The 12,787-nt window shown below is 36.2% G+C and overlaps 3 protein-coding genes across 10 annotated transcripts; 1 reads left to right on the top strand and 2 right to left on the bottom strand.

Annotated features, from left to right (window-relative positions):
- Positions 1-1,139: 1,139 nt before the first annotated feature.
- LOC103412245 (thioredoxin-like fold domain-containing protein MRL7, chloroplastic) lies at positions 1,140-3,915 on the bottom strand. Its single transcript, XM_008350838.4, has 5 exons — positions 2,903-3,915; positions 2,631-2,742; positions 2,423-2,536; positions 2,231-2,308; positions 1,140-1,467 (listed from the first exon to the last, which is right to left on the bottom strand). The coding sequence occupies exons 1-3, from the start codon at positions 3,647-3,649 to the stop codon at positions 2,433-2,435; spliced, it is 963 nt and encodes a 320-aa protein (XP_008349060.3). The 5' UTR covers positions 3,650-3,915; the 3' UTR covers positions 1,140-1,467; positions 2,231-2,308; positions 2,423-2,432.
- Positions 3,916-4,108: 193 nt separating this feature from the next.
- LOC103424718 (uncharacterized) lies at positions 4,109-7,737 on the top strand. 8 transcript variants are annotated; one of them, XR_011572136.1, is made up of 6 exons: positions 4,128-4,546; positions 4,643-4,732; positions 5,118-5,190; positions 5,679-5,728; positions 6,022-6,132; positions 6,337-6,504. XR_011572136.1 is itself a non-coding variant. In XM_070806694.1 (4 exons), exons 1-4 carry the CDS (start codon positions 4,495-4,497, stop codon positions 7,526-7,528), a joined length of 306 nt encoding a protein of 101 aa, XP_070662795.1. In that variant the 5' UTR covers positions 4,133-4,494; the 3' UTR covers positions 7,529-7,737. The 8 variants fall into 8 exon arrangements, 2 of the variants coding, with proteins under 2 accessions (XP_070662795.1, XP_070662796.1); XR_011572138.1 differs by lacking the exon at positions 5,118-5,190 and adding an exon at positions 7,442-7,617 and having other exon boundaries at positions 4,133-4,546; positions 6,337-6,381; XR_011572137.1 differs by having other exon boundaries at positions 4,133-4,546; positions 5,128-5,190.
- A 3,932-nt stretch (positions 7,738-11,669) lies between these two features.
- Positions 11,670-12,775, bottom strand: LOC103445599 (uncharacterized). Its single transcript, XM_008384608.3, has one exon. The coding sequence runs from the start codon at positions 12,350-12,352 to the stop codon at positions 11,924-11,926; it is 429 nt and encodes a 142-aa protein (XP_008382830.3). The 5' UTR covers positions 12,353-12,775; the 3' UTR covers positions 11,670-11,923.
- Between the last annotated feature and the right edge of the window lie 12 nt (positions 12,776-12,787).

Raw genomic sequence — 12,787 nt, 5'->3', positions numbered from 1 at the left:
TCCACCACATCCCGGGCTTGACTCCACCGTAGCACGATATTGTCCGCTTTGGGCCCCGACCACGCCCTCACGGTTTTGTTTTTGGGAACTCACGCGAGCAGAACTTCCCAGTTGGTCACCTATCCTGGGATTCCAAAACATCTTAAGAGGCGTGTAATGCTGGTTATAAAAAAATGTCTTTTGTACATGGATAATAATGTGATTAAATTAGTTGTCAAATGATTGTTTTTTTTTATTTTTAAACAAACAATATTATTTACACTAAGGAATAGGGGGTAGACTTAGCCTCACAATAGGCTAATAATAATGTGATTCAATCAATTGTTTATTAAGTATTATTTTCTCTATTCTTAATGTAAAGTCTATAGAGACCGATTTTATTATGTGAATTTAGCTGCTTTAATTGGTTTATAAGAGGTTTCTTCTAGCATGATCTAAAATTATTCATTTACTTCAAATATTTGAATTTCCTTTTTGTCAATCTATGCATATAAATACATCTAAAATGTGTAAGTCACGCGTAGCACGCCATGATTCAAAAAAATGTCTTCTGCACGTGATTGAGCGCATGCATGAAGGCTAGTATGAGGATAAAACTACTGACACAAGACTCGCATACACAAGCCAATGAGGGATTTGCCGTTTGAACATAGAAAGAAGTTCCAACTGATATGCCAATCCTACTTGAATTGACATATGAATTTTCTGCTACCAAATTTGACATGGACTTTCGCTGCTGCCAATTAAATTTTTTTAGTTATTTTATTGTTTAAGTCCTATTAATGCGCCAATTATAGATCTTGAAAATTTATTTTAATTGATTTCTTTTAAAAAATAGGTCCTACAAATGTCTTTTAAAACACACAAAAAAGACATGGGTTGGAGGAAAAAAAAAATCTGACATTGCCACATAAACCATCAAATGAAATATTTGAATATATCCACATCAACCATCGAATGAAATATTTGAATATATTTTTGACATTCCTATTGAAGATGCTCTTAGCAAGACCCTGGAATTCAACCAGCCTTGTTGATCAATACTCAAAGTCCAATGTTTCATTGGCGGGCTCACAAACGAGGCCTCAGAACTACTGCGACATATATATAATTTATAAACTAGATGTCACTAGACCAAATGAACAAACATTTATCGATATTATATAAGTTTCAGTTGTGGTTGGTTGGATTACAATAATGCAAAAGCCATTGCAAGAGTTACATAAAGGGGAATGAGTTTATTGTGTTTGCTGCATCTTATACACTTCCCATACATGCTTAATCTTTTATCATTTCCATAGCAACCAGACGCACCAGCAAACTAGCTCGTTATCAACACCGCAGATTCCACAACCTTTGAACTTCTTCTAGCAACCGCCATTGCAGTTTTCCTCGTTAGTACGGAGTCCTATGATGATACACACACATACGACGCTCACCTGATTCTTCGCATACTCCCGTTGTGAACTGCCGTAATGGAAACAAAGCACGCATGTAGCATAATTAGTTTCATACATGAGAGTCATATGAGCTAAAACGTGAATAAAATGTGCTTCAATATTGCCCTACATTACAACTAGTATAAAAGAAATGTGACACAAAGAAAGTGTTTAAGGATATCCCGCTGCACATTCGCATGCATATATCAACTATCGTATGATAATATGAGTCCCATCGTGCATCCGCATGTATATATCAACTACCGTACGATAATAGAAGTGAATGGTAAGAAATTATATAGGGACCTGCACTTGCCAGGAGGAGGACAAGGAGGAATCAACATGTTGTGGTATGAAGCTTTTCCATTCCTTGACGAAAATGTAGCTTTTCTACTATAATTTTTTGTATCTTATCAGTCGCTAATTCTACGCCTATTGATAGAGTGCCTTCAATGCCTTGCCTCGTGTGAATTTTACAATCCGTGAATAATTGTTTTCATGTATATGATATTAGATTCTAAAATTGGTCAAGAAGTTTATGAGTCAATAATGCAACAAAATTACAGCCAATGGGTTCCATCTCTGTACCTAGTCCTTTTTATTGTGTGAATTTAGCATCTCGCATAACCGTTGACACTATAGGAGTGATATCAATTACGTTCCGAATGACAGAAATATGAAATTTATTATATCAGTGTAGATAAAGAAAGATATCAAACATATATAACGATAATTTGTTACCTAATTAACAGTCATTCAAGAGCAATATCCAAGGGATCAACAGCTTTTACCTGCGAATGCAACCTACTTTTGATCGTGCTCCATGCTTCAAACTTCTAAGTAAACCAATGATCTCACCAGCGCATAATCTGATGCAGGAGGCCAAAAATCATTATGACCGATAATAAAGTCATCAAGGCTGAGCTCGTAATCAAGTATAAACAAAAAAAAAACAAATATTAGTCGGTGCAAATTTTAGGTACCAGAATGCCATTAGTAAGGCGAAGATAACTCATTCACATCAATCCAGGATGGCCTCTTTGCATTGTAGTAGAAATGCGCGATCATCGGAACCAATTCTTCTGCAGTCCGAATATCTGCAAAAACAAAATCAAGCTTAGCACCAAGAAAAGATAGTAATTCGCAAACAACTAACAAAAACTGATTGAAACCCATGAATCCGTTTCCAACCTTTCTCTCTGTACAAGATCCTGTTTCCTCGTACAAACAAAATCTGAGGACAGTCTCTAACTTTAAGAGCATAAGCCAAATCTCTCTCAATGTTGATGTCAATCTTAACCGACTGTCGAACGCAAAAACACAAATTGAAGGTAAAGTTACCATCTTTAACAGCATTCATCCATACAAAAACACAAAGTGGAGGTAAAGTTACTAAATTTAACAACATTCATCAATTAAATCATTGCAACATAGGAAATTAACGAGTTCGATAACACGCATACCCGAGGAGGCAATCGATCTTTGGCATTCCAATAGACCTTGACCGCCTTTTCGAGCTCTTTCAACGCCTTCCAATTCTCGCTTGCTCTGTTGTACCTCTCAAAAACAAGAACAAGAAGAGGACTTGGGTGAAAAGCAAAGCTCTCCCACTCCAAGCAATTGATCTCCTTCACCCAATTGTCTTCAACCTCGCCTTCCCAATCAATCTCAACCCCATTTTCGCCCACTACGTTGCGAATCGGGTGGTTCTCGAAGTACTCTGAAGCCCGAATCCCCCACCCCACATCGGCATCCAACGGCCAATCCTTGCTCTCCTCCTCAACCACCATGCTCTTCTCACTTCCAAAACCCTCATCCTCATCATCCTCCCCATCATCGTCCACTTTCCTCTTCATTACTCCATCTTTCTTCTCAACAATTTCGGGGTTCTGCTCTCTGATCGACGCAAACGTCCGATCGAGTGACTCCCGCACGTAATCTTCAACCGCCGCAGCTTCGCTTCTGCGCCCACGCCGGGGTTTTCTCGGAATCGTCGCTGGAAACGTCTCGCCTGGCTCGTCACCCTCGTCTTCAGAAGTTTCGGTCTTTGGGCGCCGAGATTTCGGTTTCGGATTGGAGCGAGCTTTGAGGTCGGGCTCCGAATCGGGTTTTCTCGAAGTAGCGTAGCAAGGAAGAGAGTTTAGAGTGCGGGTGCGGTGCAGAGGGGAAATATGTAGTATCGGCGGGAGACAAGTTTGAAGGCGCAGCATTTTGTTGGCGGTTTTCAGTGAGCAGCCCAAGTGTTTGTGGAAATGCCTCACCCAACTCAACTGTCAAGGAAAACCGCGCTTTTCCGTATAACCACTTTCACCTGTCTATACGACACCTCCGCTGTTTTGTTTTGTTTTTTTTTTCTTTTTTAACAAACTGATATTATATACTTTAAGGAGTACGAAAGTGAGTTAAGCCTTACAATGAGTTAGCAATATTATGATTTAGATTCGTTTTTGATGAGAATCAAATCTAAGACGTCTTTTATAAATGAAGAGGAATTATACCTATACTAAAACCCCCAACGACGTGGTACTGTTCACGGACAGTAAAGTGGCAAAAATGCCCTTGGCTGCTGCTGATTCTCAAGCTTTTTCTCTGTTTTGAACATTGAATTTACATTTTTACCCCTGATGTCCACGTGTTGGTCATCGTGGAAAAGGAATTGACGGGTCGCACTCTTCTTCTTTCTTTTCTGCTTCTCTCGAGTTTTCTTCTTCTTATCAAATGTCCAACGTTCGATCTTTCTATCGCCGATTATCCACGCCGGTTTTCTTCCCGGAGAACTCTCAAGTTCAGTTGATGCGTCGAATAGGTTTTCGTTGGTTTACCATTTGCTTTGCCTTTTGTCTGTCGGCAATCTCTGCTTCTCTCCATCTTGGTCTCGCCTTCATTTCGTCTGAAATCCTGTGTTTTTCGTTTTGCAAAATATTCATCGCAAAGATCGTCGTGTTCTTTTTTTTGGGGAGTTTGTTTGGGTTCTCTGTTTTGAGACAAGTTCTGCATCTCTGTAAATCGTTTCTCCCCATTTGTCATCGGCTTTCCGACCAATTTTTGGTGTGGTATGGGTGCGATCTTTGTTCAGATCATCGTAAAAAGAAATTTATTTAACTCAGGTAAGTTCTGCAACCCTTATATGAGAGTTGTTATTTCGAATTTGCATTGATTTGAACGAAACCCAAACAGTTTGATTTTATGCTGAGTTTTGGCAGTTTGTCGAGGCTTTGTCGGCTTTTGCGTTTGGTTTACTCCGCTGATAAATCTGAGATTTAACAGGAGTTCGAAGGCTACTGTTGGTTTGGGTATGTATTCCCTGCTTTCATTCCTTCCTAATTGTATATGGATTTCCTATTTAAATAAAGCAGGGAACTAATCGATTAATGCATGTTTTAATTCCATTATTCTTAATGTTTTAACAGCTTTGTTTATTATTGAGTTCTGTTGGTGAATCGACTTTTCTTTTATTGATAGCAGTGGTGTTTTGTACGTCAGGACATATGCTTATTCTCTGTGGTGTTCTAATTTGTTTAGTTAGCAATAGAATAAGTTTCTAATTTTTTAAGCAATTATCGTGAAATTCAATCCTTGCAACATGTGATGTGTGTAATGAATTGGTAAATTATTGTGTATGGAATAATATCAACACTGAATTGGAGTTATGTAATTTGCGATAATTTACCAATTCAGTGGTGCGTAGGCAAAATCAAGCTGAGCTGTTGTGGAATTCCCTGACATTTTAGGATGAAATAGGCAGATACAGGTTTGGATTCATACAGTTTTGGAATGATTATTGTTTTGGTATCAATTTGAATTATCGTTTTTGTTTTCTATTTGACCAATTCATGATTTCTTTGGTTGATAAAAGAATGAAAGAAAAGAAAATACACAATTTTATCAGTTGTTATATAAAATTCATATTAAATTTGTGACTCCACTGTTATCATAATTTACAAAATTTTAGATGAAATCTGTTCCTGCTTGCTCAATCAATAAACAGCGGGGTGGCAGTCCTAATATGAAATAAGAAGCTTGGATTATTTGCCTTTGAGTTTTATCTAAAATTTTTGTGTCCTTGGTTATTAGTTTAATATGCTTTTGTTAATTTTTATAACTTATGTATGCTTTATAAATGTAGTTATCGAATGAGATTGTTCTCAAGCTATGATTGAAAAACATGTACAATGCTATTTATCTATAATTTTCTGATTAGTGCTAAACATAATCACTGTCTTCTTTTTGTATATGCAGGATGAAAAGAGATTCTTTGCAAGCATCACACAAAGGCCATTGTTTATTCCGTATGAAAACCACATGTTAATTCAGTTTTAATTGGTTTTTCATTTATTTAAAATAAAACATCTCAAATAATATATCCATTTCTGCATTCACTCTGTCACAATGTTGTTCTAGCGTCTATTTGTGTTTTTCAGGTTTTCCATTAAACTACAATATCGGTATTTGATTTTCGTATTTGATGAACTGTTGACCTCCCATTGGTTCTATTATATAAACTTGCACCATTTTTACAGGTTCTATATAACAAACATATCTATATGTATTTTTTTATTTGATCGAATTGTTCTATTTTCAGATTTGTAGGCAATGATCTTTTACCAATTGTCTAGGAGCTTCCATAGGACCTGCTCTGTGCTGTTCCTTCGTGGTAACCTCCATTGGGGATGAAAAAACTGCAGACCACAGTGTAAGTCTCAAAAGGTTTCAGAAATTTTAAATCTTTTCATCACATGGTTTTCAAACTTTTTGTTATGTTTGAATTTTTATTCGGTTTCATATTCTAAGGAGTTCACTGTTGATTTGTCATTTTTGTTATATCAAATCATAAAGAACAGTTGCCTAGATGCAGTATTCATTTATTCTTAATCACAAATTTAATTTACTTTTGTAGGTTCACCTTTTTCCGAAAGAAAATTAATCTGAAAATCCAATTGAGGTATAAGTCCCTGCATTTACTTAATGTTTATAATTCATCCTTCCCCACCCTGTATCCCAAATTACAACTGAAGGCTTCTCGGTATGTACCAATAATTCAAGCTTTATTCCCTTTTTTACTTAATATTTCAGGTTTACATTCAATCTTTACTGACATTTTTTCTTAGGGGAACTAGCTGTTACCAATCTAGATAATGACTGTCTTATTTTGACTTAGTCTAGAATACATGACTAATCCCTTCCCTGATCACTGAGGGGTTTACTTCAATATCTAAAAGTATTAGCCAAGACATTCCCATTACAGATTTACCCTGTTCACATGGCTTAATTCATCCAAAAAACATTTGGTAATAGAGAAATTGTTAAATTTATCCATATATCATTTTTATTGGTTATTGGCTCCATTTAACAATTCCTCTGTTTCTAAAGTCTTCTTTCATTTAGCTAAAGCATGTGAGACAAGTACATCTTTGGTGGGAACATCTTTGTTTATACTTTTAGTCATCCATTTTAAACCCCTCAGTGATCAGCACAGTCATTAGCCATGTATTATGACTAAGCCAATACAAGAAAGTTTTTACCTACAAATTCGTAACAGTTGATTCTTCTGAGAAGGAAAAATGGAAATGATGATCGTTTGTCCGAATTATGCAAGTTGAAATAACTAAGCAACTTATACCTCTGTACTATACAGAAACAGCGAACTAAAGTATCTGATCCATTTTTGTGTACCGTCTCCTTCTATTAACAATATTATTATTCAATTTAATTAAACAATGCTTTAGTTATAGATCAATTTTTTTTTTCCAAAGATGCATCTGTATAAGATTTTCGATTAGAAACCAACATGATTACATTAGTGATAAGACTGAAACTATACAATTACTATTTGCTAAATATTACTTTTGATATATGAGGTTCCTAAAGAAAAATGCTAAAGCATATTGTTAGCCTAGATTTATATTTCTTATTACTTTCGTGCAGTGTTTGATTCCTAACGTTCCAGTTCTGAAAACAATTTGATACATACAAATTTGTTCCTGCTTATTGTTATTTTATAGCATAACCAGTTTTTGTGTAAAGCATTGCCTCCAATCATCATTCATTTCAAGGTACACCATTCTAGCACCATCTTTTATTTGCTTTGATAAAATTATTTGTCAGCTGTTTAACTTATTAACAAGAACAATATTATTTCTACCCTTAGTTAAATATTAAATACCTAAACACTTTCATCCGTGATAACTGTCAATTTACACACTTAACAACCTTCCCAAACTCACATTTGAATCAACATATTTTTACACCCTACAACACAAATTTAACCTTTGGATTACAAATACATTGTTTCTTACAATTGCTCCATTACCAAAACAAAGCTGTACCATCTGTTATTTCTATATTTTTATTCCTTCCTGTAAATACGATGAATTCACATACATGTTTGTAAAACTTTCTGCAAATTTTATGCATACACTTTTAAAACCCGCAGCAACGCGCGGGCACAATTACTAGTATATTACTAAATGGTCATCAATTGTTAAAATGGATTAAAACGAAAACGACTCTTTTTTGTTTGTTAAATAACGACTTGAGATCATTTTTAACGTACAGAAGTCATGATCTTGTTGTGTACAAAATTCAGTCAACTTTCCGCAGGGATTATCGGGTCACTTGATAATGGTTGGCTTGGAGCTTAAGTGTTTAGTGAGGGATTCGGCATGTGTGCTTCGGTAGACTCGCCTTAGCAGGTAGCAAAGACTTTGTAGTTTGGTGATTGATCACCTATGATACAAATAGTGCTCCTCCAAACTTTCAAGTGAGGAAGAACTTCTCAGTTTGCGACTTGGCGTGAGTTATTTTTCTTTCAATGATGACGTGAAAGAAAAATTTAGAGCAAGTGAGGAAGCTAGACTTCTAGAGAAATTTGAGCCATTTTGAGTGTACCAGAGGACGAAGTGAATTGATCTAATTGAAGAATGCAAATTTAGTAAAAAGAGAATGGTATCACGAACAAGCCTTACCGCTAAGCCGTGACATATAAGCTTTTAAAGTCAATTTCCAACATTAGGTTTTATCAAATTTCTAAAGTTATGAGGATGTTTTTTTCCCATTTTTTGTTTCATATTAGGATTCATGGCAAGCTAAGGATTAAGCAAATTATAAAACATCTTTCCGTGGTGCTACGCTTATTATCTTTCGAAAATTTGACGGGGGATGTGTTGACGAATTTGCCCCAAGTCAAATTGATGTTGGGAGGATTCCTCAATATTTTTAGGGGAAGTGAATACATAGAAGGTTTATTCAATTGGGTCTAGGCTGTGAGCGATTCTACGGGACAATATAGACCTCAAGGGAAGATGATCAAGACTACCTGTCGCAAGTGATTCTTTATCATAGTGGTGGAAAAAAGTTGAGCTTTTATGTGACGGTATGAGTTTGAATCTATTGGAAGCTAATCTAACATCTAATATAACAAAAATAAAAAAATAAAAAAAATTGACTACCTAAAAATTTAAAGTGAATCAATTATATTTTTTTTTCAGAATTGACTAAAAAAAACTCAGGCCATATAACGAGGAAGAGGATCTTCTCCACATCCATTTTGTGGGGATCTTAGGGATTTCCACATACTTGTCGTCCATCGTACATCGTGCGGACAGTTTTTGTCAAGTACTATTTGTGTTTAATTTTAAATATAAAAAATCAAATTATTTCTGATCGCACGATGTACGACGAATAATTAATATGTGAGAATCCCTAGGATTCCGAATCCATGGATGGAATCAAAATCCTAAAGAAGCGACTTTATATTGTAAAGATATTTTTTCCTCTCAAATAATGACAAAACAAGAGATGAAGACATCACAAATTGACAAGATGGGGAAATATTCTTCCGTGTCCGCATTAATTTTGCTGTGGCGGTGTTTGGGGTGATGCTTTCACTTGGTTGAAGCGTCATCTAGATGTATCCCTTTTCATTGCTTTCGTCTTGGTCTGTCTTTCTTGGTGTTTGCCTCTCGGTAAGCTTTCGTGTACCTATTTGGCTTTTTAGCCCTGTAATGAAGTTCCTGGTTTCCAAAAAAAGATGTTCCCAAATTGATACATAATATTTTGTTCATATTTCATTTTTTTTTTAAATTTATTATTATTGAGGAAGATGTGAGAGTTCAAGACAATTATGATAATTTAGTTGAGTGACGAGTTTTGAAACCGGAGTGCGTGAGTAGAAATCTAACACTCAATCCACTAAGAGCTCGTTTGGTGGGCTAAATGAGATTGAGCCTTAAAGATCTGGTTAGATTGGTAGGATCATGTAGGACATGATTTGTTGTCACATCACCCAAATCCCGATATCCTCAGGACATCGGGATGGCGGCGTGTCACTTGTAATCCATATATAAGGATATGTTAAATAACTCACTCTATTGTGAATTCATAACCCATCATGTCAAGTTCTATATATCTCATATTTTGACACAACAAATAAAGAACTGGATTCAAGTCTATTTTAATTTGTCACAACCTATCACAACCAGCCCACCAAACATGCCCTAATATATTAGACCACATGTCTTATTTCATGTCTGCCTATACAGAAGGATATAGTTTGGGAATGATAGTACTATTCACATACTTATTTTTATCTCTCACATACTCTTGTTAATTTTTTGTCATTGATCTTCTCAAATTCATTCGAACTGACGATCAAAAATTGAGATAGATTTGTGAGAAATAAAAATGAATGTGTCGATATCACTACCCTTAACAAAAGAGTTCAAAATCTTATTTCTTGCTGGACTATGCAAAAATAAGTTAAAAACTTGATACAAAACCTACAGAAACCTAATTATTGTATATATAATAATAGGAATTGTTATTAACATTCTAAACATTTTATTCTACACCACACTCCTCATAAATGTATTTTTCTTTTTAATTGTTTGGAGTGTCAAATAAGAGTTTTAGAATGCTAATAACAATTCCTTAGAATAATAATTACAATAATTATAGCAACTACAGCATGTTAAATATACGTATGTAGCTATCACGTCCATACACCAATTACATAAGTAGTATATAATACGTTGGAATCTTTTCATATGTAAGACAAGAAGAACAAAAGAACGATAATAGCAAGTATAACACAACTACAAATAAATTAACGTTGGTAAGTGATTCTCGCACTATTGTGTTTCTTCTACAAACTTTGGTTTATTTATGTCCTTGGTTCTCTTTTAATTTATTTAATCAAACCGTTAGAAACAAACGGGTGTGTGTAGGAGGAGAAATCAAGTATGTGAAAATCACTTTCCATTAACAAAAATGTTACTCGTATCACATATTTGTATAATCTTTTTAGTAGAGATAAGATCCACGTATGTTGGTGGTCCGACTTCTCTTAAAAAGATGATACAAATATGAGATAAGTGTAGCATTACTCTTTCATTCCTTGTATTATCGGTTTATATTTTAATCTACAGTACATGCAACCTGGGCGGCTAATATTGTTGTTGGAACTATTGTTTGATGGATTAGTATACGGTGTCCGATTAATTTACTTCCAAGCGTTTGGATGCAAATGTTGTTTTAGGTGTGGGGTCTCTAATCTTGGATTTTGTTATTGTTAAGGTAAATTTATATATTTATAAATATCGCAAAGATGACGCTTGTGTATAACTATTTGAGGTGTCAGATCAGCGGAAATATAGACGAGGAGGGAGCCTTAAAAAGGCGAAATTTGGAGAGGAGAAAGGGCTCGGGACCGCCTTGATCCTTAGGTTGCAGGACCAAACCTCAAGTATTATGACGATGTAGGCCCTTGAAAGCTAAAAAGGGTTTTTATATTTTTATGAGGAGTGCACAATTAAAATTTCGAATAGTCAATAACAATTCATTTTGTTTGAATATAAATGTTACGAAAAATGATTTCACGCTATTCTTTTTCTCGGCAGTCCTTAGCGTGTTTATGTTGCTTAATTCACCTTAATTTCACCCGTTGACTTATTCGATTTTGTGTGGCTAGAAAGAAGAGAAGAGCAAGGGATAAAAAAAAAATAATGTGTAAACCATTTTCCATAATGTAATAATGATACGATGGTAGGGAGAAAATTAAGATCATGCTAACTTTAGACTACAAAATTATGCCTACTTACATCAACCAGAAAATGTTAAGGAGATTTTTCTGAATTCTTTACCACCTCATGTCTTTCTACAAAAAAATGTTGGTACGAAATGAACGTTTTTCTGCATCATTAATTGTATTGCTTGAAAAATCAACACATTAAATTCTAGTAAAATTTCCCATTTCTTTTGTGAAATTGATAAGAAATTTTATCATACATTTGGATGACAAGAGAGAGAGAGATACACCATTCATAAGGTAATGCCTACATAAAAGAAGCCCCTGCAACTACATAACAATTTTCTTTTTGCATTTTGCCCCCCTACAAAAATCCTATTTTCCATATTGGAGCCAAAAATGCCAGATGGATATTTTAACCTTGCACTCGACGCGTGCCCCCACAAAGCTCTACCTTCCCTCACAACTGTAAAATCCGAGCGAGCTGAGTTGGGTTCACAATGCCAGCCAAGTGGGCCCCTTCCGTCTTCAGCAAATCAGCGACTTCCACGTATCTCTCCAAGTTCTCCAACTTCGGCTCGGCTTCGATCTTGCTGACGCCCGAAGGAGCCGGCTCGGCTCGGGACGGGTCCCACGGCTGCCCGAGGAGGGTGCCCTTGGTGAGGAACTCGTGCGCCAGATAGCCAGCCAGGAGCTGACCGGGCGGTGGGGCCAGCTGGGACGGCTTGGCTTGGTGCGGTGGGGCCGGCTTGAGCGTCTTGGTCTTCTGGAGCGCGTCGAAGCCACTCTCCTTCTCCTTGCGCTTGTTGTTGTTGTTGTTGTTGGTATTATTTGACGCATTGGTCGTCGAAATCCGACGAGGTGGCAAACGCATCGTTTTGGTGTTCATGATGATGGCAATCCGGGTGCATGCCACGTGTGCAGCAGCAGTTCATGAAAAACGCGCACCAAAAACCCAAGGAAGAAAAAAATGAAAGGATAATAAATGCGATTGAAAATAAAAATGTTTGGCGAGTAAAAACCAAAACGTCAGGATCAAGGGGGGTAAACGGTAACTTCACAGTAAAAAGGAAACTGACTCTGGGATAAAAGAGGAAATTAGGAAAAATTCAGGACCCACCAAATAAATAAATTAAAATTATAAATTAAAAGGAAGAAAAAGAAGAAAAGATTTGGGTTGGAGAGGTGAGGCCGTACGGAAAGTGGCCGGAATCTGGAGAAAGATTGTCGCAGGGAAGAGAGCGAGAGAGTGGGAGAGAGAGAGAGAGAGAGAGAGAGAGAGGAGAGGAGAGGAGAGGAAACAAATGGAATAGAGCGGAGTGGA

The sequence above is a fragment of the Malus domestica genome, chromosome 10 (genome assembly GCF_042453785.1).
Source record: "Malus domestica chromosome 10, GDT2T_hap1".
Lineage (NCBI taxonomy): Eukaryota > Viridiplantae > Streptophyta > Magnoliopsida > Rosales > Rosaceae > Malus > Malus domestica.
Note: the sequence above shows the minus strand (reverse complement) of the source record. Positions and strands in the feature narration are given on the sequence as shown.